Below are 26,641 nucleotides of genomic sequence, written 5' to 3' on the forward strand. Positions count from 1 at the left end.
TAAAAAATCCAGTCCTCTACTAACTCACTATATCAGCTTACAGTACTTCTCAATGTCTTTTGGGCTACAGAATCAATCTAGCTACAGCAAAAAGAGTTTAATTATAGACTATTCCACACATAAGCCGGGTTTGTTAAGTACAACTGCAGGGATATCCAAGCTAAAACAACTCATGCTAAGCTTTGAGAAGCCACAGGCAGCAAACATACTTGGTATTGGCTCACTAGATATCCCCTAAGGAGAAGCAGGACAAATACTCTCCCTACCAGGAAGCGTATTCTGTATCACCTGAACTGCTTCTTCTATTCCAAGTTTTTATGCACAGGTCTAATTCAGTCAGATATTAGCACAGCTTTTGCAGAGCTTTGGGGAACCACTACTGAATCCCGCAGAGTCCATATAACCTGTTAGCTGTGTCTCATTGAAACAAAAATTGTAAAAATCTAAGTGTCATCCTTCACACCTCTCCTTTTTGCGTATTACAGAAATCACTGTAATCAACAGATTTGTGCCATCACTTTAAAACAATCCAGAAAACAACAACTGAATGAAATTCAAGATTTTCAGTACTTAGGTCTCAAAAGCACTGAGCCAGAAGTATGCCATGGGAAGTGGAGGAAGAAAATAAATACAAAAACATCTCAGAAAATGGCTGCAGTCCTTCACTGCCAACTCCAAAATGCTTTGCATTATGTTGTAAGCACCTCTGGACTCAAACGGTTACAAATACAAAATTATAAAAATTGGAAGTTACCACAAATTATCCAAAATATTTAGATGCAATGTTTTTATCAACCCTAAAAAATAACTGATTACAAAGTAGTGTAAACCATCTACTTCCGTAATGCAACAAAAAGTGAACCCATAAAAATAACTAGCTTAAAAAGCAGAACTTCAATCTCTCAAAACATAGCATGCTTCCCTTCAGACAACAGGCAGGCAAGATAGTCCTACTCTTTCCATCAAAGGCATTTGTAGGGCACCCAGTTACCCACTGTCCCCTACTCCACTAGTCCAGATCCCTCCTTTTAAGCGTACAGCACCAACATTCAGCACCTCCATAATATTTAAAAGTTCTATCTGTCGCTTTTTAGTTCCCCATCCATTTCAGATCCATTAAGCTAGAATACCTCCCTAATTGACCTCCTAGAAATGTAGCAATTACTATTTTTAAAAAATTAAGCATTAAAATAACTTAGGCGCTAACACTGACCCTGGAAAATATTAATTACTTGGCAAAGCCTATGAATTACCCAGAAATGACTCATCTCTCACACTTTTTGGAATTATTATTTAAGTCTTCATCGTTACCTAACTGCTAGCTCAGAATTAAGACGATGTTACATCTGTTCAATGCACACCCCCGCTCTCAAAAAGCTTTTTGTCCTTGCGGGGAGAGTGATGCCACCACAGAAAAAGCATAACATCAAGTTATTTTTTTTTCTCCTTACAGCTTCAGAAAAATGCACCAAGTGTTTGCAGTTCATCTTTTCCTGGCACTGTTAGGTTCATATTTGCATTGTGTTCAAGATCTATGGTCTACAGAAACACAGTATCAGAACATATCACAACTCTCAACAGTTACCCCTACGATAGCTGGAAGCATTAAGACTGAGGCCAAGGAAGCAAGCTTCAGGTTCAGATAATCAGTAGGTATCACTGCTCTACCTTTTCCAGTCAGGTGCTCTCATAAACTTTGAGGATCTGACCCCAAGTGTCCTTCTTAAGGTCATCAACCAGTCTGCAGCTGAGCCTAGATAACTAGAGCACTCTCCCTCCTCTCCTTGCTTTGTTAAGGAAAAAAAAGCGCAGATCTTTCAAGCAGTTCAGATTTTCTAAGTTATTATGGCTAACCCACCATGCTTCCAAAAATCATGCATTGCCATCTAAAATCATGGCCATCTAAAAATAGCCGTGCTGGTTTGAGCTGTGGTAAATTTTCTCCATCGTAGCTAGTACAGGGCTGTGTTTTGGGTTTGTGCTGGAAACAGGGTTGATAACCCAGGGGTGTTTCCGTTCCTGCTGGGCAGGGCTTGCACAGAGCCAAGGCCTTTCCTGCCCCTCAGCCCACCCCACCGGCGAGTGGGCCGGGGGGCACAAGGGGCTGGGAGGGGACATGGCCGGGACAGCGACCCCAGCTCACCCCAGGGACGTCCCACACCTCACGGCATCATGCTCAGCGCACAGAGCTGGGGGAAGGAGGAGGAAAGGGGGAAGGGACATTCAGAGTGACGGCGTTTGTCCCCCCACATCACAGTTATGGGTGACAGAGCCCTGCTGCCCTGGGGACGGCTGAGCGCCCACCTGCCCGTGGGAAGGGGTGAATGGATTCCTTGGTTTGCTTTGCTTGTGTGCGCGGCTTTTGCTTTACCTGTTACACTGGCTTTACCTCAACCCACAAGTTTTCTCACTCCTACCCTTCTGGTTCTCTCCCCCGGCCCACCGGGGGGGGAGGAGCGAGCAGCTGTGTGGGGCTGAGTTGCTGGCTGAGGTTAAACCATAACAGGTTAAATTAAAACGCCCTGCAGAGAAAAGAATTCATAAGGATTTTTGTATCTTAGCTTTGGTAGATATGTCAAGGACTTAAACAAATCATTCCTCAGAAGCTTGCCTTCCCCCTTTCTATTTTTTAGTGGCAGGAAAGGAGGCAGGAAGATGTGGCTTGACATATTATTTATATTTTTTTTCACAGTCCCAAAGGAGACAAACCAAAAGACCACCAAAATTCAGCAAGTATGCATGGCATGAACCACTGCAGACTTCAGCACATGCTGATGCATTCAGTCCTCACTGGAATCAGAAGTGGCTAAATAACTTGAGGCATCTGATATCTTCTCATAACTTAAAAGGCACCTCTCAAAACATATGAATAAGCAGGGAAAAGCCTCAGTTGCTCCCAGCAACAAGGAAAGAAAAGAAAGGTTTGAAGCTGGCTTATGTTTATCTCCCCTGTTCTCAGTTTAGTCAACAAAAATTAGAGCACAGTATGAAATGAGCAGCATTAAAATTACGTAAAAAAAAAGAAGCAGGGGCAACAAGCAGGCAGCAAAAACCAGAACTCTCAGCAGGAAACATTAAAAGCTTAACAAGGTTGCTACATCTTTTTAAAAACTTTTCCACTTCTTTATTAAACTCCAAATGCCCGCAATGACAGTGAACCCAAAGTTCAAATCGTCTCATTCCACTTTTAGATTATCTTAGGGAAACGGAGTGTCATCCACCTCTAACTCCCTCTCTTGTGCAATAGTACCAGGTATGCGATTTCAGCATAACAGGACAGTTATGCACAGTATCAATAACATTTGTAAAATATCAGTCCATCTCTTCTATCACACTTCCTATAGTCTCATTTACACTTAATATATCCCTTTTAGCTAGCACCACTCACCTACATTTTCAGCACAGAAGACTGATGCTTCTCCCTAAGTATTTCTCCAAGAAAATATACTCGTGTTCTCCACCCTACCCACTGCAGCTCCTGCTTACCTGTCACATGGAAACTCAGCGATGGTCACAGATCAAGTTTCAAGTGGTTCTAAATTAAGTTACTTTTGCTTTTTTTCCTACCACAAGCCTATAATTTTCTTCATGTCTGTATGAACCTACTCAAAGTTTCAACCCTCTACACCCAAGATAACAGCTATGATGCTACACATACAAGACAGCATTTCCCAAAGAGCCCTACTTCTTCCTTATCTCATACAAGACCTTTATATGAAAAAAGGACACCAATGGCCATCCTTTCTCTGCCCTGGCAAACCAGGCAAGCTGTTGTTCCTTGTTCCTCCACAAAAACACTCTTTAAAAAAAGAATATATATATGTGTGTGCGTGTGTATATATATATATAATTCAGAAGACGCAGCAAGCAGTTTGGTAACTGATAGATTGTTTAATTCAATTTTTGGTTTTTTAGAAGTCACTTATGCCCAGTTTAGCAACAATAAGGAATTATTGGGTTCACTACTCAGAGGTTGTATGGAGCTGTGTCCCCAGAGTCTGTAGAGCAGTGACAGCCAAAGGAAAGGTCAGGCTTCTAATGTCAAGATTGCAAAACCTATAAATACATCCTCAATCTACATTTAAGAACTAGATACCTTTCTAGCAGCTAGATTTCCTCATCTATGGTCACTGGGACACAGCGCAGCAGCTAAGCATACTGTTCAATCTTTTGAACCAGAGCTTAATCCACAGCTAATTTGGGGGACAGGTAACAAACCCATCACCAATTTCCCCAAAATAGCCTCTCCACGTCCCTCCCTCTGTGAGGTTCCTTTCCCTCTTCCTATTTTTCTAAACTTGTTTTCCTACTTTTTATGCAGTCTAAACACAACACTGCTGGTTCTGTCCACCTCTGGCGCCAAGTACTGATGCACACACACAAATGCAATTTGTGCATGTACAACACAGAGGTTTTCCTTCTACATCTGGCATTAGCAAAACTGCATCTGCAAACACCTGCTAAACAACAGATGATTTCCAACATGAACGGCTACCTCCTTAGCTTTGGACGTACCCAGCACACATACATTCTGTTACGCTCCCTCATCTCAATGTATTTGATTTCTGTCAAGACTACACACAACTCATTAATTCTATAGATAACAGAGTTGGCAATAGAGTGTTTTGTTTAAACGCCCACCATAGCTTTCTGTGAAGAGGGCTCCTGATAGTGCAGTCTTTTCAAGAAGCAAAACAAACAAAATCATAAGTTACTCTTCTTTTAAACAGTTATTCCTGTGGCAGGACTACTGGTGGAGACCTGCCAAAATTCAGCCCCATGGTGCACAGTGCCAGTGAATTCCCAAAGTAAACTAGGGACATGTTGAATTACCGTCTCTTGGCTAGACCACATATTTTTACATGCTAAGATCCTACTGTGAATAGAAAAAATTGATTTGCAATTTGGAGGGAACATCAAGTCAGCTCCATGACACACATAAAATTATGAGGGAAAGCAAAAGATAGCTCTGGTAGAGCTATTTGAGTTAGTGCCAAATATGAATGTGTGAAGGCAAATCTGAGCCAAGAAAGTGCTGGGTACTATCACAATCCTTCTTGCTTTTCTTTTCAGAGTTTAGACGGTGTCTTTGGACACTCTTACTACTCTCTTTGGAAAACCAGTCTTTCAAGCGACAGCATAAGCAAAAGAAGACAAAGTTATATTAAAGAAGCATAGCATCTGGTTTTGGTGCCTGTGTATTAAACAGACTCAATGGTATTCTTTATTTTCTGTATGTTCCAGAAACTCCATTTCCCCAGTGTGAATAAGAAGAGTCCCCAGAAGAAAAACTAGTTTCTGTTTTAAATATATCAGTAATATATATTCTGTCTTGCAGAGACGATCTTCCAATTGTCCTCTCAAAATACATTTTTATTCCTGAATCCTGACATGTTATACAGACACAAAGACACCAGAGCTTTGCTCCACTCAAACCAGTAACAGACGATGACAAGCAGAGCTCCCCAGCAAGGTCCCTGCTGAAATAACTGTTTTGTATGATATGGGGCACGGTGACGGGATCCAACCTCTGGAGATCCAGCAGCAGATTCCAGTTTGAACACCTCCCTTAGGCCCCAACCCATTCATTTTTTATTTCCTTACACACCCACACGGCACCTGCCTCTTGCTCTGAAGGCCTGACCAGACATAAACATGCAACCAGCCCACTGCTCTGACATGACCCAGACCAGAGCAGCAGCTCCGAGGCAACATGCATCAGGTCCAGCTACTCAGGAAACACGTGCTGTACAAAGGGCCGTGCCCCATGTGCCCTGGGAGGAAGATCCCAAAGACTTAATCCAGCCAGAGGACAGCAAATGGGAACCAGTTGTTAGAGGGAACATTAGTGGATTACAAAACTACCCAGAAAAACCCTACAGAGCTCACAACTGCCAAAAATCAGTCTCCAGAAGTTTTTTTAAGGAGGTTTGGATTAACAGATAAAATTAGAACAGTACCATTTGGTGCAGTAGGTGGTGACCAGACACCGAAGTATTTTGGCAGATATTCCCGCAGCTCCAGAAGAATGCTGTCGCAACAGTCGGAGTCATAAACCTGAAATAAATTAGGGAGGGGTGGGGAGATCATCAGTTTAGAACATTAATTTTATACTTCCAATTGTCCCATAATTATAATTACTTACAGTCCTTGTTTTCATATGTTTAAAATCTCTATATTTAAAAACATACAAGATGAAAATGGTAATTATCACAGTCCAACATAAATGAATGGTATCCTTTCTTTAAAATTTTAAAGTAGAAAAGATGCACCAACTCTAACTAAGGATAATTTATGGCTTAATTTAAACAAAAATCTAAACTATAATGGTTAGCATAGAAGCCTATTTTGCAAAAAAGCTGTTCTCCCATTCTGGACCCAAGACTGTGTGGGATCACTACATTGCATCGTATATCCTAAGCTTTTTAAGTTATACCAGGTAGAGTATGCAAGCCCAGGCTGGACAGTATTTTCTCATTTCCTCCAAAACAACTCATCCTGTAACTACACCACACAGACAATGGACAGCCCAAATATATTTCTTTTCATTTGCTGTAATGCTTTCAACATTTTTTTCAACTTCTAAAAAAAAAAAAACAAACCATGAACAGTTTGGGAAGGGCAGCTGGCTGATATTCCTGAAGGACTAATTCTTTGCAGAGTTAAAACAAAGCCTGGGACACTATCTGCTACAGAATTGCATGACTGTCACCGGTTTGCAGTGCTGTTAAGAGGGTTTCACAACCATTCCCGTGACCAGATTCCCCACAGCCCACCCAAAGATCTAGTTACAGACGTAGGGGATAGCCTACAGCATGGTTCAACATGTTTTGTAGACTAGAAGATCCATGTCCACACAAGTACAGGTTACGATGACTATGATGGATTTAGGAACCATTTCACCCTAATCCCCTTGCAGCTATCCCAGTTCTGACACTATCAGACTCGTGTCCCGTCCCTCAGTCCTGCGGCAGCTGCACAGCAACACCCACAGGCGCTGCACACGAGTGACCAGGGCAAGCTCACAATTCTGCTTTTACTTCAGTACGTAATGCACAGGCGTGTACTCAGAGTCTGCCGCAAAGTCGGAAGCAATGCAAAAAATTATTTAAGGTGCTAACAGAGCTCTACAGCGTTGGCTAAGTTCATTGCTTCGAGATCCACGTTTGACCGCGGTGGGAGAATATCTTGCGATGGAAACTACAAAGGGTAGATATTGCAAAATACATGCCTTTAGTGTTGTCGTATTAATACATCTAGGGAGGTAAAAAACCCCAGACCTGAAGTCCAACTACTATTTTTGAGCATCAAGGCAAGCCTCGGCTACAATCACTGATGCCGTATAACTCTAGACAGAGCCTCATGCAGCAGCAGAATGTTAAAATTAGTCAGTGCAGGTTTGTGCTAAGCTTAGTTTCATCGCAGAAACCTCAAACTGGGCAAACTGAAATCCCCAGTGTGCTTCAAACGCAGGGCATTGTTCCGTAGCCCTTTAGGCACACCTAACATGGGGCTCTCTTGGGCTTGTACCATCCACAGCTCTGACGCCTCTATGCCAGCACTGTTACTGGGCAGTGACCAAGACAGTGATACAAGCAAATCCACACCAACTGTACACTACAGCATTTAATTTGACCCATTCTTTTAACTAGCTCACAGTATAAGCCCCATTTTAAAGGTCCTAAGGAAGGGGCTGAATCCTCAAAGCACACAGGAATGTGCACAGCGTGATGCACGACACGAACGTACACCTAATGCCGCACCCTCTGCCCCCACTGCTTCTACCTTAAGCATACAGAGTTGCTGGGTGTGTATCTTACAAGTCACCGTGTCACATCACAGCGCACTGATCTCTTTCCAGAGATGTCCTGGTTTGTCAAGCTGGCATGACCTCTGGGGGCTACAGGTAATTGTATGTCTAAGCCTGTTTTTCCTCCATGTCAACACAAGTTGGTATGCTAATATTCTTCTGTTCCAAGACAAAAAAACCTTGCTTGTCCCTGGGATCAGTGGCTGCTGTTTATTTTTATTTACGCAACATTTCTTTGCTAAGCCTTAGATGTTGCCAGCAGAAGACTGTTTTCCCCAGAATATAGCTTGATCTTACTAACTTAAGGAAGAAAAAAACCCCTAAAGGTGGGAGAGAAGAGAGATTAGCACCACAGATGCTGAGGCACAGACCCATCCACTGCCACCTTTTGTAAGAGCGTTCACTGTTCCCCACTGTACAGAGGGCTGTTTCTGGGCCAGGACTCCAAGCACTGACTGGTGGAATTATTTCACGCTGTGGGTATTTTCAGACAAGTAATACAAACTCAGTTTTTGTTTACTGTGATAGTTTATTATCATAGCACCTCATAGCCAACACAGGGAATTACCTTACATCCAGCACAAATACTCTTTTTCCAGGTCAATTTAAGCAGATCTGAGAGGCAGCGACCCTCATGCAGTATCACAGCCTTTACACGGGAGCAAGTATATATATTTAGGACAGGACAAAAAGGAGAGAGGTGGAAGCAAAAAGTGCAGCAGCCAAGGAGGAGAAACACTGAATGCAACTGAAAAAAAACAGGCAAATGTAATAAGAATGTCTTTGCTTAATTTACTGGCGAAAAAGATTCTGAGAGAGTGTAATGTCAGGAGACCACTTCCGTTCTTTAAAGAGAGACAGTACTCTTGCTTTGACTGACTTTTTAGTCACCAACATTAGGTGATTAAATTCAGCAACTTAGCAAGTAACTATGAGTATGCTCCTGTGTATTTCAAATAGAAGGATACAATAAAGATATTCAGAAATTTTATAATGGGGCCCAAAGTCAAGGCCAAAGGGGGAAAAGAGCTCCAGCAGCGTTATCTTCCAAGTAGTCTATCCTTTAATACACTAAGACATTTTGAACGGAGACAAAACTCACAGTAATGCATCATTCAGCATAGCAGAACTAAGCGCATAATTTCTGTCTCTCAATAAGTTATCTTGCTCCTAGAAACAGTAATAAACTCCCCTCATAAGTTTGATGTAACATATACAAAGCACTTACTTGACCTTAATACAGACCTCCACCTCAGCCTGAAATGTATTTGCATGTCAAACAAGAATAAGCACTCAGTTAATAAAGATCAGAGGAAGCCATTCGGTGTGGGCAAGGCAACAAAACCAGACATTTCAGGAATTACGCTGATCCCCATGCAGGAGAGAACCACCTCTGCTCATTAGAGAGCTGTCCTTGTGCACAGCACTCGCGCCATGGGCATACTTTCCCATTTCGTACAACCTGGTAGCAAGCTACACATTTAGATGTCATTCAGAATGCCAAATAGAAATGCGTACCTAACAAAACCATCCCTAACATTACTCAGGAAATAAACTGCACCTCCTGCCCCAAAACGTATCGCTGCAGATATTGCTGGAAAACTCATGGAAAAGACAAGTTGTCATGTACCCCAGAGCAGCCTTTAGAAATAAACCATTATATTTTTACTTATATCAGCAATATTCAATTTCACTTCAAGCAGATGTGCATTTTTTTTAAATGTAACAACAGGTCCATTTCTCCAGCATACACTGACAAACGTAAGTTATTTCTGCTTTACCAGTAACTGTACATAATGTCTTCATCCAACAAATCAAGAACTGCAAAACAATTCCGTGTCAGCTCAGCCAGGGGAGGTATCCTTTCTATGTATCACAGGCTACATTCTTCCAATAGCACAAACCAGAGACATAAAATATAACAACTGTTGGGCTTAAAAGCAAGTAAGCAGGATGCTGACATTTGGAGGGCTCACAACATGACCATTACAAATTACAGCAACTAACTCATAGGAAGAATATGCCCCAGATATGTCTTGTGGCAGCTCAGATAGTCTAATAGACACCATGAAGTCATCATTTCCAGTTACTCAGGACTTTTTAATTCCGAGGCAAATTTACCATCCCTTAATTTTTAATCCAAAGTACAGTCTGTTTGTTTTGTTAAGTCTGATCCAAACAGATTCATCTGTTTTTTAATGCAAAAAGGGGCTGTTTGGGAGAATGGGAATGTTCTTTTCCTTACTGAAAGCAGCACGACGTTTGGGGTTTTTTGTTTTCTAAAGACTAGCTAATCACATAAATGACAGAGAGAGGGTAAAACAAATATTTATATTTCAACAGGAAACTAATCCTGGCAGTACAGACCCGTCTTCACTTTTGCTGATGAAAAAATACCACTTTGACAGAAAGTTAGTCTAAAGAGAATCTTCTAAAGTACGTGAATGAGTTGATTTAAAAGAATATATACTTTAAATTTTCATTTATTTTAAAACTATTTGAATAGGAAACTTTAAACGCCAGAGTAGGCATGTCAGTCTGAAGCATCATCACCTTTTCTTGTTGCCGGCTGTCCTTAATTGTCCCTAAAGGCAGTAGTGCTATAGCTTGCAGAGCCTCAGGATACACACCCAGCTGCCAACATCAGGCAGAGAGTTCAGTTTCTCCTGCATTTTTGGGGGGGTTCCTGAGGTGTGTGGGGCAGTTAAGAAGTCATGCGCTCAAATTAGCAAATGCAAGATTTACAGATGACAGTGCAACCTTAATCCCATCTCCCAATGTGTATGCGTTATATTACAGACTTTCATTACCTGAGTGCACACTGCGTTTCCCTCCAGACTCCTACATCACCCAGTTACGCCAGGCAAGTACAAGGGCCAAAAAAAAAATCGAGGTTGAAACAGCAGCTGTGATTTTAGCAATTTGTAACTGCTTGGCTTTACAACTCAGATAGCCTTTGCTTCTTTTTCGAAGTAGTACCATGATGTTTTGACTTGTGAGCATCTGCGGTATTTGTTTCCACAAAAGTGACTGGAGTTGAGCCAGCTCTGCTTAATATTCAAAATATCTGATACCAGAGTAATTCCAAAAGTTAAACATTTGTGAATGCTGTTATACTAAATGCTATTATATTGAATTGTTTATTCAACTATCCAACATATAGCCGTACTATACATGAGATCGTAATCGTTATTTTCACTAAAGATACCTACAGAAAGACAAAAAAAGAAAAAGCTTAAAACAAATCAGGGTGTATTCCCACAATTTGATCATGTAAATGGATTTTCAAATAAGAATGATGCACACTTGTGACAATCATATCCTTCTTCCAGGAATCAGGAAAAAAAAAAAAATAGCACGAAGTTATCCATCTTACCTCCTAACAAATGAAGGCTGTGAAAATAAGCTTCAAATATCTCCCAAAAAGATACTTATTTGGTCATGTTTATCAACCAGTCGTTCTCTAACAATGCCAAAAAAACAGTAGGTCTTATTTTATCCACTTCCACGTATTTTATATAGTCAAATTTAGGCTGACCCTAGCAAGATTTACAGCCCCAGGCATGGAATCATCTTTACAACAGGCAAAGCAAACCCTGACCCATTTCTGAGGATGTGGCAGAGCTTCAGAACTTCAGCAGACAGAAGAAGAAACCAAAAGGCAGCAGCCAGGCACAGCCACCAGCCGCAATGCTAACAAATACCACGGTGGAACTGTGAGTGAAGAGCCGCAGACACCATATGCAGCAAGTTGCTCTGATATGATCAGAGGTAAGTTGGGTAGAGACAGATCACCCAGTCCCTCTCTCTCTCCAATAGCCACTTAATGCAGAGGCAAGGCAGTAAAGTCTTCTGAAAGACATAAGCAGACACCCAACCCTACCCCATCGCAAGCAGGAAAGGGTTGTGTCCCTCTTCACAAGGTAGCAAATTCCCATGTCATCCTTCACCCCACAAGACTCCCAGGCAACTAAGGAGTATCAACAAAGCAAGTTTACGTTATTTAGTTTACCCACGCAGCCCTACAATTGCTGCAAGCTGCCCAGCTGAGCGCGGAGCAGGCTAGTGGGTATCAGTCAAAATTGCAAAATTGGAGGTCATGTTTCATCACAAATCTCTTGCCACAGACCTGAGCTTCCTCTTGCCTTTCAGTCTCTCCTAGGCTCACAACTCGCTAGCACAATCAGATGTTACATTCAGCTTCAACTGCGTAGGAGCTGGAGCCTTCCATGAACTTGAGAGCTCTTTGAAGTCAAAGAAAATTCTTGTTTCAGGATGTGCAACAAAGCCTGATCCCTCAGGCACCACAATCCGATTCATCTTTTTCTTAAAAAATAAGCTCTCGAAGATACCCAGGGAAGTGTAGGCGATTGTATTTACATTAACAGCACAAACACCTGTTAAGCAGCCTTCTAAGTAGGTTACAAGACTCTTAGGTGAATATAGTCCAAAAGTACACAGCAAACTGCACATCAAGATCTCTACTGCAGAATGTGCACTCTTTCGGTTCAGTTTTGTCAATGTGCACGTACAGCAGGCTGGAGCAGAGTTCACATTAGCCACCCTCCACTGGGGGCCAATATAAAAAGAACATAGCCTAAAAAAAATGGTTATGACATTCTACCATTGGTCATCTGATAAGGAAGTTTCAATTTTAGCACACAAAATACTACTTCTCCCATTCTTACTCTTCCTTCTTATTTTGACAGCACCCACCATTCACCTAGTAGAGCTGTAGTGATGCTGCCCTTAAGTGACCCACTGCAAAAGCCCAAGCTACCAGTAGCCGGAGAGATCCAACAAATTTCAAAGCAAAAAGTCAAGCCACTTTGCCAATGCATACCTCCCTTGAAGAAGTACAGCACAACCAGTTTTCTCATCTGTCTTTACAACTATTGTGCCAAAAGACAGCTCTGTTACTGCAATGCATGAAGTGGTACAACACAAATACTGCTTAGCATTTTAAGGGAGGACACAGACCTGGTCAGAAACCACCACCTTGACACATCCAAATCCTCACAGATGCAAAAGCAAGTTGAACAAAGACAGCAGCTAGAGTGTTTTCGTACACACTTTCTGCTTCAAGATTTTTTTCAAGCAACTCCAACTATTCAAGAATTCAAGCTTAAGTTATCACTGAAATTACTGAAAGTGAAATGGTGGAACAATAGGACAAAGGGAAAATAAGCCAGTATGGCTGTCCCACTTTCTGAGAACATTAATAAGCATTACCCTTTGTTTCTGGAAAGCTACCTGATCGCAGCTGAAGATTCGAACTAGGGATTGAGAGAGAACAAGGGGCAGGAGAAACCCTGAAGCAGTTATACTTAAGTAAGCAAAATTTAATTTTACATTTCAAAGAGACAGAAAGGGGAACCAAGTCCTGACAGACATAGGTTGAGTTGGTTTTTTTCCTAATACTGCAAGAGGCAGCCCTCACAAAGAATTTACCACAGCATTACCCAGAAGGTGCAGTTTCACAGTAGTTTTAAGTCAACCTGAGACAGGGCTACCACAGCCCCATGCACATTTTCATCCCCTCCCCTGCAGCAATGTCGGCATCCAGCTGGTCCCACAGCCTGCTGAGCACCTTGAGTTGGCTCACTGCCTAAGTGCCAGCCCCAGGCACTCTGTTTAAACTGCCATTTAAGTACATCTACCTTCAATACCCCTGAAAAACAAAATATGTCTTTAGCTTCCTTTAAAACACACCTGTTTGTGCTCCCCTGAATTTTGACAATTTTATTCATCTAAATTATTTGTATTTTACCAGAAACTCTGTATTTTATCATCTCCTAGTACACCCTACCCCTATTCCAGAATACTCAACCACCACCTGCAGCCAGGTGTCCAAAACGATCATTTCAAAGCCACTGCGCAAATGTTATGTCAGACTTAGTCTCAGTTTCTACATCTAAAGCTCCTCTGCCAGCAACAGGCAAATCTACTTTGTGATGAGAACACTTGCAAGACAGAGGCAGCTATTAATAATCTTTTATTTTATTATTTTTATTAATTTTTTTTTTAAATGGACACAGAACAATGGGACCTACTAACAGGAATTTTAGTTGATGGCTTATGGTTCTGGGAAGGTATGTGCTGGCTCCTTCCACAAGGACTAAAATTAACAGCCGAAAAGCTATTCTGATGTTTTCCACTCAAGTAAAGGGGGTCTTCAGCTGTTAGAGAAGATACTAAAGCCAGCTATTTTGATGTTAGTGTTACTAGAGGTATTTTTTGGTTTGCTTTAAATAATTAACCCCTTGGAGACCCACCTACATGTTTGCCTATGCAAAACTGGAAGTTACAGACTCAGCTACAAGCCCGCATCTTCCTTTTGCTCACCAGTCTGTGGGACAAGCACAGTGGCTGTTGCTTCCCAAACCTGCAAACAACCTCCTTGCTCACCATTGGCAAGAAAGGAAAGAAGCAGTCCTAACTTGTGCTAGAACACAATGGCAGGGGGGAGAAACCAAAAAGGAAGAACAGTAATAGCACCACTAAGAAACCTTAGGAAGCCTTTGGTCAGAAGCTGCTCCAGTGAGGCAGAGGAAAAAGTCTGGGTAAGTGGATTCTGTTACAGTCAGGCACAGTCAGCCAAGTCATTTGTTTTGCTTTGTCACAAAGATTTTTTTATATATATGAATATATTCATATGTGTGTGTGCTATATATATACACACACACACATATATTTACGTGTGTGTATAAACACACACATATATTTATATAACACACACCCAGATAAATAAATACTCAAAGACTGAAAAATAATTGCTACCAAATTGCTCCCTAAGTATTGGATATTACAGGTTATATACACAGTGGGATGGTCAACATAATATTTAATGGGGTTTTTCCTTTGCTTATGGTTAATCTGGTACCTGGTTGACCAAGAACATCCCAAAACATTACATTATGTTCCACCATATGCACTGGTGATTCACATGGCTTTCTACTCATACACAGTCCTGGCCTTATGCAATATTCTCATATTACAAGCTTTTTTTTAAAAAAAAAAATCTGAAACCTGGAATTTTTATTTTCAGATACAGAATTTATTTTCCTTTTCTTTCAAGGAGGCAACCTACACTTTCCTCAATCCCATCCTGGCAGCTGACCAACCATATCTTACTTTTAAATAAACTTATAATGCACAAAGTACTGTATTTTCTGTATAGTACCAACACACCTTTAGTAAGTTCATCCATATTCTGAAACATTCATAACTGAATTGAAGTTTAAACAATATTTGATCCAGTCTGAAAAAGATAGTGCTTGCATAACCCTCTAGCACAGGCAAGAGCACCGTACTGTAACTTAATCTAATTAAACATATTATGGATATGCACATGAAAACTATGCATTTTTGCTTTATTTTCAGCCAGATCTACTCTCAGGCAGGAATATTGCTTAAAATCAGGCTGGTAAGACAACTGGAGTTTTTTTTCCTGCTTACTTACATAGCATGGACTGTAGACTACTCAGCCTGTTACCAACTCCACCCAGTAGTTCCCTGATAGCATCAAATTGCAATAACAGCCTTTTACTGTCTCCTTTTATGAGGTTTTCTTAGATTTATTAAAGCCGGTTGTACTTTATTCTGTAGCACACAATATACAAAGAGCATGGGGAACAGATGCTCACCAGACCCTTCTAGGTTAACCTTCTACTGCACTGTGCATCCCTTCCAAACTTGTTTTTGCTACAGAGTGTGAGAATCACAAATATCTGCCATACTTTTTAAGTCTTACTGTCCTGGTACAGTAGGCTTTCAGTCATTTAATAGTGACCTGAAGTACAAAAAAATGAGAGTGTTTATAGGACAGTGGTAGGAACTCAGCAGATTCTTAGACCTACACTTCATCCTTCATCTCTCTTAGACAACTCCTAACGTGAAAAAGGTCTGAATAGAAGCTGCCAGTATTTCACAATTTAGTCAAAAAGCCATTTTGTTCTCATTAGCTGAGAAGAACTGCATGTCCTTCCTTTTATTACAATACTTCTGTCCAGGCTCGTGCTTTAAAGTATAGAGTGTGAGGCAGTTTCACACACTTATTGGGAACTTTACTTTGCTTATTTCCCCAGCAAAACAGAATCCCTCCCAGACAGTTTCTCAGCAGGGGGAATGACGCCAAGGACAGAAATGGACTGTATCAGAATGTGCTCTCTATGTTTGCAAACGGGTAATTTGCGTATTTCAGTACCACTACCTCTTCTGGAGATGCAGCAGATCTGGATGTACCAGAATGAGACAGGGACAAAGGTAACCTTTCAGCATATTGAGCTACAGCTCCAAATGCAGTAGTAATGAAAGGTTTGGGCAAGGCATTGCATCCCCAAAATAAGATGTTTAAAGAACCGTGCGTCCTATTTCTCTAAGCTTTGTTCATACAAGACTGAAAATTAGAACCTTAGCTGGAGGCTTGATCATGGGATAAGGATATTTTAGTAGACAATAGCAGCACAATGGCCACCATCCACTCCTTTTTCAGCCAAGGATCATCATCTAAAATAAGGCTATAAAACCAGTTAACTGAGTTTACAAAATAGGGTAATTCATCCTGAAGCAAGACATACTTTGCCTCCCCAATCCCTCTCCTTTTCCATCACTAGCAGAGACAGTTTACAGAACTCAGGCTGCCTTATCGTGATTTGTGCTATATAGGCTGAAAGGGGGCTGAGCCTTATGAGTCAGTTCTTGCAATTCTGTGCAAAAGCTTCCAGGCCAAAACACATCCTTCAGGCTGCTGGCTTGATTTTATGCCATGAAGGGGGAGGGAAGTCACCAGAAAGAAGTCTTCTGCACTGCCTGAAGGGTAATTAAAATTAGACAATGCAAAAAAAGAACGCATCAAGCAGTAATGAAAAGCCATGGCATAGAAGTAGTGGCAGGTTATTGAGAATGAAAAAAAATTAAACAGTAAGGAGAATATTATTGATAATGGTCCAAACAAGCAAACTTCCTGCACATATCTCCTCTGTAACCACAGAAGCACAAGGAGCTATGGCTTTAGGAATATTAACGTAATTGGGTCGTCAATAACACGTTATCCTCCGGTCACAAACTCAAAGACTAACTGTTTCAAGAGAGACAGCAAAAAAATTGCACAAGCAATATTAAATCTGCCTTATGTCAGGTTGTAAAATGAGTCACTAAGTTCTTTAGGGGAAACAAAAGAGAAAGACAGGTCATTGCCCTATTGAAAGCTGCATTATAATGTGTCCAACAAAAGTTCAGAACAATTGTGCGGGCAACCATGAAACCATTACTTCCTAGCTTTCAAGTGCCTGACTCTCACCTAACTAATGTAAATCTCTTTTACATGCAGGAGCTATTTGTGTCTCTTACATCCTGGCTTTGTTTTCAGGACATGTAACAAGAGTGAAAAACAATTTCTATTATCTGCAGTGGTAACAGCTTCCTTGCATTCATATTATATGTCAGCAGAGCTTGAACCCTGAACTTTCAGACTACTGCTACAGCAGTTAACAAAGCCATCGTGAATTGGTGATGGGTGGAAGATCTGTTATCCAGAAGGGCCAGATGACTAGCCCGGTTATCTTTTCCCAACACTACGTGGGGTGAATCAGCTCCCTTGGTTCCCAAACAAGGCACCGGGAAAACCCTGTCCACCTTTTCATTCCAACTCCCCAAAATTACCTTTGCACTGTGGGATAAGGGTATCTGAGGCTTACATTACAACAGCCTTAGAAACCTTAGAGTATTGCAGGTATGTCATTTGGACCCATGACTGGGCAACATCACAAGAAACAGCTATGACAATCCTGACATGCAGCCACTAGCAAACAGGGAAAAAAAGAATGCTAAGTGCTGGAAGTTGTCCATGCTGCAGGAGCTTTCTCAGGACAGTTTTTGGCAGGCAGGATGGGGGGGAAGGTAGACTACTCATATCCCAAGAATCACCCAGTCACCACAGGAGAGCAGAGGGCAATTCAAATAAAAGTTTACAGGAACACTTATGGATCTGTTAAGCATAAAATCCCAGTTTATTAGCTACTAACCTTCAAAACTTCAGTATGCCATGCTCAGAACAGGTATACACAATAAAAGAGGTTTACAGCCCCACCAAGAGAATGCTGGAAATCAGAAGTGAAAGAGCTGCCACTTCAAAACAGGTCAGTGACCTCCTCTTGTTCTGTTGAACGTAAGAAACACTATCTCTCAGTACTAAACACACAGCTCATAGGAAACTGTAGTCATGAAGGTAACCTCAACAACTGTATATTCTCTCTTCCTCAGTTTTAAATATTTGCAGCCCAAGCTCTAGCCTTTTCTGCCCGCAAAAGCAGCTGCCCTGTTTAAAGCCTGACATTCCATCTTCCTCCCCTCTCTTTGGGGCACCAACAGGACAGTAGTTTCTGCAACGCTACATTCTTGACATGACAAATCAAGAAAAACCCTGTGCTGAAGAGGATGGGTCTTAAATAGGAAGAGAACGTTAGGCTAGCACACAGTGCTCTTCAGTACAGCCTGGCATGTTTGAGACAAGAGCTCTCTACCCAGCTAAGCAGGGAGCTTTTACCTCATACAGTGACTGCACTAACCTTTTCAAAAGATGCTTTTCTCACTCAACTCATCTGCCAGAAGAGATCACCGTAGGAGGGCTGATAGGCTTCTTCCCTTCCCTCTCCCAACACTGCTGAATTAAATCAGACTGTTTCAGCACATATAAATGTGCCCTGACACAAAGCAGGCTGAAGCCAAAATCTAGAACACACCAACTAGTAGCCTGCTTTTGTGGATTTCTTAGCATGCGTGTGTAGGCAGCCTACCATAAACACACACTGCCTTCTACCAACTTATTTTCTTTAATGGAAATGGGTCACTACTGCATAATATATTATAATGCATTTCAAACAACACTATTTTCCTGTTTCCACATCTCTCTATACCACTCCCTCCTGAAGCTCCTTTAAAAGCAATCCTGTAGAGTGCCTCCGCCTACAGGTTCTCAGAGTATTTCCATTAGATGGAAACAACTGATCATCAACGTAGATAGTCCTTAAAAAACCACAACACTTCTACTTCAATTTTTTTCATTCTCTTGCTGCTCATACCCATTGAAAACAAAGCATTTTGTAGCTATTTAAGGTTAAAAAAACTCCAAATTTTTTACCCACATAAGGGCACCAGAAGATCTGGTAAAACACTACATGGTTATGCCTACGTTTGTAAGAAGTTCGTGCCCTCAGGTACAGGAAGGGAGCTTGCATGAACAAAACTAAAACGTTGTTATTTTGATTTGATAATTAATCATATTTACAGAACTCAAGTAGAAAGCGGACATTCCCCCTGGAAAGTCACACTCCAATGATACGTTAACATAGCACGTTATTAACAATTAGTACAAAGAGCTCATTGTTCTACTACATTTTATCGTAGAAAGTATTCACAATAACCTTGTCATACTCTATTTTAACCCTCACTCCTAACACTGGATCATGGCAAGCCACTTCCCCATCAGTAGAGAATGACACATATTACTGTAGCACAGATCAAAGTTCGGTTTACATGGTGAAGTAACCTCTTAAGAAAGACCACATGTATTTAGAGTGTGGGGTTTCTTTTGTTTGTTTGTGTTTTTGTGGTTTGTTTTGTTTGTTTTTTTTATTAAACTGCTAAACTGAAAATATACTATCAGGAAAACAGACAGGTAACCTAACAGCAGTCTGAGTAGGAATTACTTGAGAGATTTTTCCAGTTTTCCACTTTGTCAAAGACCTGTGAAATTATTCCAAACTTCCAGTTGCCACCTGCTTCTAAGCAGGTTCCAGATCACTATTAGCAAAAATACACTACAGTGTCTTGCTCAAGTTTCCATTCCAAAATGAACGCCCATTTTGTTTAGGCTCTACGACTCAGCACTCAGCTTCGTGCTCAATAGAAAATAACTTATGAACAACCAGGGGAAAAAACTTCTGGTGGTTCGCTGACGCAGACTATTGCCCTCTGTCATGTTCAAGTATCCAGCTGAAGACAAACCCAGCAGTTTCAGAAAAGAAGACTGTCTTGTCCAGACAGAAGATAATATCTACCTGGTATCAGGTTAAATATATCAGAGTTATAGTCAAACTTGTCTCTTAATGTCTCCTCATCTTCTATCATGACACATTCCCTGCAACCTTCAGCTCACCAGCACTCAGACTGCATGCTGAAATACCACTTCCTGGTCACTGCTGGTTATGCAAAGACACTTCTGCCTCAGATCTGTGATAGCTGCTCTCCAGCTGAAATTGAGACATGCTCATCTTCTTGCTACTGTGAACTACAGAGGTTCCCTATTACTTCAGCCGAGGAGGTTTGCTTTACCCATAAATAAAAACCCCACTTGTTTCTAGCCCAGGTACTGGGGTACTACTCTTAATTCAGGCCAAGGTAAGGCTGCATGCAAAGGGAGCTATAACTGATCTATCACTACAGACAAAACAGTTATAAGCACATATGAAAAAAAAGTCATGATTAATCCACATATACTACTGGGTAACCTTCTGGTTTGGTCTTATCAATGGACTTGCTGGCTAGTCCTGACAAAGTGACAGCCTGGATTCATCAGTCTTGTTTCACTTCTGCACTGTTTCTCACCATCTCCTGTACCTGACTGCCTTGTAAACAAGCCCTTGTCTCAAGGAGTGGTAAAATTCTCCTTCCCTATTCTCTGGAGGCTCATTAGCCTACTCCAAGGTCATAACATCTCTTTGATTACAGACCACAAGATGCATTGAACTCAGTCACTAAAACAAGGCAGTCTTGCTGTTGTTCCCATTGCTTATCAGTTTAATCACTAAAACTGACAGAAGACTACCAACAGAAGGAAGTTTTGCTGTCTTTTAAACGAGTCAGATCAGTTTGACGATGTCCAAAAAGCACCAGCATGGCACAAGGTAAATGGCAAGAACTGGAAGAAAGGCCTTTCCCTCTTGGCAGCAAGGAGCTATTTTCTCAGCCCAAGCTGTACATGAAACTGTACCTTACACTGAACCTCACAATCCGCTGTAATCCTCATCTTGTAAGAACCATACATAGTGCTTAGGTGTCTATATCGCACATCACGTGGTTCTTGCCTGAGAGCAAACATGATAGCAGTTAATCATTGAGAAGCGACAAATCCCCAAGACCTTTCTCCTGTACTTTCACCTAAATAATATACACTCATTTGCTCTCCTTCCTTTCTCCCCCAAAAAAACATTCTAGTCCACACACAACTAATTGTGTATACACCCTTCCCTTTCTCTGTTATTTTTCAAGAGTTGTCCAACCCCTTTCCCAAATGGCTTATAACCAAAAACATTTCAGTGTCGGAAGCAACCCAGCAAGGCCCTGGAAGACATAATTGAAGCTGATTTTGCAAGTTACTAGCATTGAGACCTGACTTCTTCCACTATGACATGGCATCGTAACAAGGGCACTAATACAGAGCTCTTAAATATTTTGCCCAGGGTCTCGCTCACAGCTTGACATCTAAGCAGTGCTCAAGCTTACCCCTCCTACCCACTGCTTTTAGACAGTGACAGCACGTTACTGCCCATACCCCAGGATTTCACGGAAGAGTAAAGTAGCCTGACACTCAAAGGAGTCTGTTCAAGCTCTCTCCTTCTACTGAATAATTACCCCTCAGGCTGGATTGCATCTTTCTTAACCTCATCTAAATGACAGTCACTGAGAAACCTCAGAAAAATATTTACATTTAGATTTAACTGGCTCCTGCTAAGCTCCTACTAACTCAAGAGCTGCTGTTTTGTCTAGCAGTCCTGTCATGAGAATTATGGAGTAATGCTAGTATGCAAACACGCTGCTCGCTTAGAGCACATTGCTTGGTCTGTTTTAATGTGAGACATTTCCACAAAATACTTAACATCTTTTGGTAACTTTAATTAATACCCTTCTAGGAAAAAAATAAGAAAAACAAAACAAATAACATCAAAAAAAGGGCCTCAAGACTCCTCTCATCCTGCATGAAGTTTTCTACAGTTCTTTGTACCTAATAAACCATGGAAAGGGATGACATATCAAGCTGATATAGAAAAAACACATGACGGACTATCACAGGCAGGTAGGTTGGTAAGGGAAAGAGGCCCTAAAATCCACTTACCCTCATAAGACAACAAGCAACAGCTTCCCTGGTTTGTGTTATTAAAGTTACTGATAAAGCAAACTGAAGATGAGGGAAAGGAAAAATACAACAAACTAAAGTTAAAACAAATGGAGAGTTTCCACTTTTTGACTTTTTTTGAGGAGCTGAATTTTAACACAGTGAAGAGTTTTAATGCAGAACACAGAGCAATACTTCTAGCAATAAATCAGACCAGATGAAAGCATAAGACATGCTAAGTTTAGAAGCAACCAGTTCATAGACACTCAACAACATGAGAAAGAAGGGATCAAACATACCACCCTTTAATCATAGATGGAGATAATACAAGGCTTTTCAATGAAATATTAGATGCCGTGAAAACCACGCTGTCCCATGAGCAAAAAAACAAGTTCAAATCCTGTGAGTGAGTAGGCCTGGCGTGGGGACATTCAAAGAGGAGAAAGTCCTGGACAGCACAGAGATACTACGACAGGGCACTCAGCAACCTACTGTTGTGATATTTAGGTTGCATTTTCCCCAACTGCAACAATAAGGATGTACTACTACAGGAAGCACACCCATCAGTTCACCCACAGCAAGCCAATTCCCTCCACGCTGCAGGACCCTCACCTTGTTGTAGAACTCCTGCTCCCTGGGACCACGAGGTGGTGGCTGCAACTGCTTCAGGACAGTCCCATCTGGATGCTGCAGTATGCCTAGAAGAGAAGCATTTCCTTCAGGTCTTAGTTTTAAGACATACAGCTTTTTTGTTTTGTTTTCCCCCAAAGATCACTTATATACCTTTAGGGACAGCCTATTTGCAAAGTTGCACTGCTTTCAGTACATGCACAGTAGAGTTGAAGTTGGCAGCTCCTACACAAAACACTTTGCAGAGGTTTGCTTGCATTCCTCTTTCTAGCCACAAGATGATTTCTTGGCTCTAACTCTGTTCAAGGCCACCACAGTACTGGGATTTGACATGAGAAGTTCCACCCAAAAGATCTATTTATTCAACTATGGAAGATTACATAGACACTCCCTTTTTAAATAACTGATAAGTTGTTTCTCCAACAATTGAAAGAAGTTAAAGGAGTTAGTACCAAGTTTAACGCATTTCTCACTAGCTAAAATAGAAATACATGTCCTGTGAATGTATATCTATACTAGTGGCATAGAAAGAGCACTTCTGTATTACTAGAAGTAGCACCCCAACAGCATTGCATGCTAATCAGATGCTACTCTTTGTATCAGCCACAACTACAATGCAGAATTTCACCTCAGCCAGGCAACCACCTTACTCATGCCTGCACCAGAAAAACCCAAAATATCCTCCCGAAACAGCCTTGCTGACTCTCCAGTCGGCAATATTGCTGAGTAGCTGCTTAAGAAATGCACCTGAGTATCTGAGGGTACTCAAGAGATGAATATGGGCAAGAATGGAGAAAAGTAACTGCCTCCCTGTGAAATACACTCCAAATTTCAAGATCATTAGTTGCAAGGGAAAATGAAAAACCCAATTATGGAAAAGAAACTTTCTCCTAGGATTTATTCATAGCTTTTCAGATAGTAATTTATTTTGCTTAGAAGGGAAGCAAAAATGTGGACTGTATCCAAAATAGGTTCCATCTTCAGCTTACCACTTGAGGAAACACAGCAAAACGAGCCAGGAGCTTTGTGTCCCAAGAAGAGTTTGCAGTTGTAACAGCAATTGTATTTTCACCCTTTAGAAAGCATTATCTCTGAATGGGCTCTGCTGTGCAGTCTTGGAAACTAAACAAAATCTTTAGAGCCTAAGATATTTACTGTAAAACAACCATCAGACTTCAAAAAGTTGTTTCATTTGTTCGCTGTGCCAACGAACAAAGAGTGGTTTAAAAAATTTGCATAAAATAGCTCTCGTGTTGCTTGCTGAAAGTTAGATTTTGTATACTCCAGAACTAGAAAAATATTGCCACACAACAACGCACAGACTACCACAACATCTTCAAGACATACCAGCTTCTCCTCCCCTGCCTCCCCATACCCTTTTACATGTGCTGGAAAACACTTCGCAAAGTCCGCAAGTATTTAAATGGCCCTGTGTTTTGAATGTGAATTCCTAATGATCACAACATTAAAAAGGTTTTATAACACACACTTTGAAATCTGCATATTGGCTTTGATGATAAGGCACATAAGACAAACTATAAGGTAGAAAGACCAGGCAAATATTCCTGGAAATTTAACCCATACACTACTGATTGATACATATTATTTGACGAGTTTAATGTAACCCGATGTTGTCTGAAGTTCCCTCATCCTCTGGATTTCTTGACAGACTACAGCACCTACTCTGTAACTGTGACTGAGGCAGGCCTGGAAACCAAAGACTCACATTTCAACATTCACCAAGAGGATGAAAACTCCATAACCTTCCCTCCGATCTACACCAACCGCCAGAGATACCATCACCTGTAGATTGCACTAACATGTGGACATTGGTCACGGTTTTGTTCTAAGGTTTTGGGGGGTTTTCAGCACAGACAGGGAGTAGTATTGTTTTAATATAAGAATAAGCAATTTCACATTTCTGAAGCTGCAGCAGAACTACACCAAAATTAAAGTTCTGAAATATCTCACAAACATTTTTCTATGGCTCTACATGGAAAGCTTGCTAGCACTCAAACTCAAATCTACTGCAAAAAAACCTAATACAGGTGTATGCACTCTTCTTAAAAGGCAAAAGCCCAAAAACAAAACAAAGAGCCAAAAAAATCACATCCAATCCACATGCTTCACTGAACTATAGACAAAACCGGTTCTGAACAAACATGCTGAATATTTATTTTAGAAAAGATCCTCTGTCCTCTGAGGGTATCTAATAAGCACTGACCGGGATGTACGTGCCATGTTAACCTTCGCATCGGGAAAAGAGCAGCCAGAGTTAGAAGTCTTGTGATCTGTGTGACCAAGCAAGTCACACTGAAAGAGAACAGCTCCTTTAGCTACAGAATCCCACTGACAGCTTGGGGACCTCCAGCACTTTGCAGGTACAGGCACCAAACCACAGCCAGGTGCAGGAGGCTCTATAAGGCAGCATATCCCATCACCTCCTGTCTCTCTCCACCTGCCTATGGAATGAAACCATCACCCAAGGTGGTTACCTTACTTACTGAACAGAAGCACTACTGAACAGAGCATTCAACAAAAGGTCAGCTGTAATGCCCAGAAGCCAATGGTCTTCACATGCGCGCAGGGAGACTGCTAGAGCCCTTTCTTTGGCAACGGCAATGGTCACAGGGAGCAAAGGGAAAATGGGAAGGTTATTCGGGAGGGAGAGAAATTTTAAGGCATACTTTAACAAAAAAAAAGTTAAATACGCCGGATACCTTCAAGTCCTCTGCATGTTTGTACGTGGGGACAGAAGGTAAGTCAAGCACAGAGGACAGAAGTAACATGCAGGAGGAAGCTGGGCAGAACAAGGAAGGCTCTGAGCTTGAATCAGTAAACAGCTCCGATACTAACACCACCTGGGTACTACCTTCAAGGCATGTTTGCCATGTTGTATGTGCAGCAACAGAGGTATCCCGACAAAAAAAAAGCACACTGGTTTTATAGCTTTAAGCTTTTAAAATGCTAAAGGCTCAATGGGGTAGAAAAGGGCAGAACAGAAAATAGCAGGAAGGGCAACTATTGTAGGAAAAGACAGAAAGGCAACAGAGAAGGTAGAAGACACATTGGTCTCCTCACACATACTTAAAGTTCTTACAGATTCCAGCACACAGATCATCTGTGATATTCCTTACAGGGCTATTAGCAGCTACATATATCCAAACATCTGGCCACTAGCTTCACAACAAAGACACCATGGGGAGCAGCACTACAGAATTATACATGACCCTGCATCTTTAGCATCTCAACTGCCTGCACTCCTATATACATCTGTAAAGAAATAAAATGAGAAGATTCAGTTACAAAAATGAGAAAGCGGTGAGTGCCAGAGCAGCTTTGGTCTTCACTTAAATGTAAAACTCGGTTTCTAAGACGAGATCATCAACCATGATGGCACCTCTCCAGGAAAATCTTGGTCTTGCTCGTTAGATGTAGTAGAGCTAGCTTTACCTAATCCATTTGAGCTGCACCCACAGTATAGATGGTGTATCACCCATGTTGTCTTGAACCGTGATAAAATTGACGTGCCAAAGGTGAGGCTTGCCCTGAAGTAAACCTTTTTTTGCCTGATCCCACCCCATGATATGATATAAGAACAACGAGGAAGATTTACAGCTCCAAGGATCCAACCCACCTACCTCGACATTTTATTGCACCTGTTGCAGCAGAGGCAAAGGGCAAGAATTACTTTGCTGTGGAGATTATCAGCAGCAAGACAGGCCATGGACGCAGACTGTAGATAAGACAAACTCATGGTGCTGTTAATGCTGTAATTCCACTCACTGACAGTTGAAGGGGTTCCGAAGTTCAGCCCTCGGCCTGTTCGGCAGAGGCAGCTCCTACCAACAGGGTTCAAAGGCAATATGATGGCAGGTACTCGTTATAGCTGCTCTCAAAGAGCACGCTGCAAATTAAATGGATCTATAGCTTACATTTGGCTCAGAAGCAGGAGTTATACCAAATGTGATGTCCTGGAAGGGTGAGAAATGCCATCTGACAACTCTAACTCAGCCACTTGCTCTGGCACCGATCACCTGACTATGTTAAAAGGCACCTTCATCAGAAGGTCCAACACCTCACTCCTC

The 26,641-nt window shown here is 41.4% G+C and overlaps 1 protein-coding gene across 1 annotated transcript in view; it reads right to left on the reverse strand.

The window, feature by feature from the left end:
• IPMK (inositol polyphosphate multikinase) overlaps positions 1-26,641 on the reverse strand; it is a 42,386-nt gene that overhangs the window by 14,642 nt on the left and 1,103 nt on the right. Inside the window, exons 2-3 of the mRNA XM_075109647.1 lie at positions 22,536-22,621; positions 5,961-6,057 (exon numbers count right to left, since the gene is read on the reverse strand). Coding sequence (XP_074965748.1) covers positions 5,961-6,057; positions 22,536-22,621 — 183 coding nt within the window. The remainder of the gene's footprint in view (positions 1-5,960; positions 6,058-22,535; positions 22,622-26,641) is intronic.

The sequence above is a fragment of the Phalacrocorax aristotelis genome, chromosome 14 (genome assembly GCF_949628215.1).
Source record: "Phalacrocorax aristotelis chromosome 14, bGulAri2.1, whole genome shotgun sequence".
NCBI lineage: Eukaryota > Metazoa > Chordata > Aves > Suliformes > Phalacrocoracidae > Phalacrocorax > Phalacrocorax aristotelis.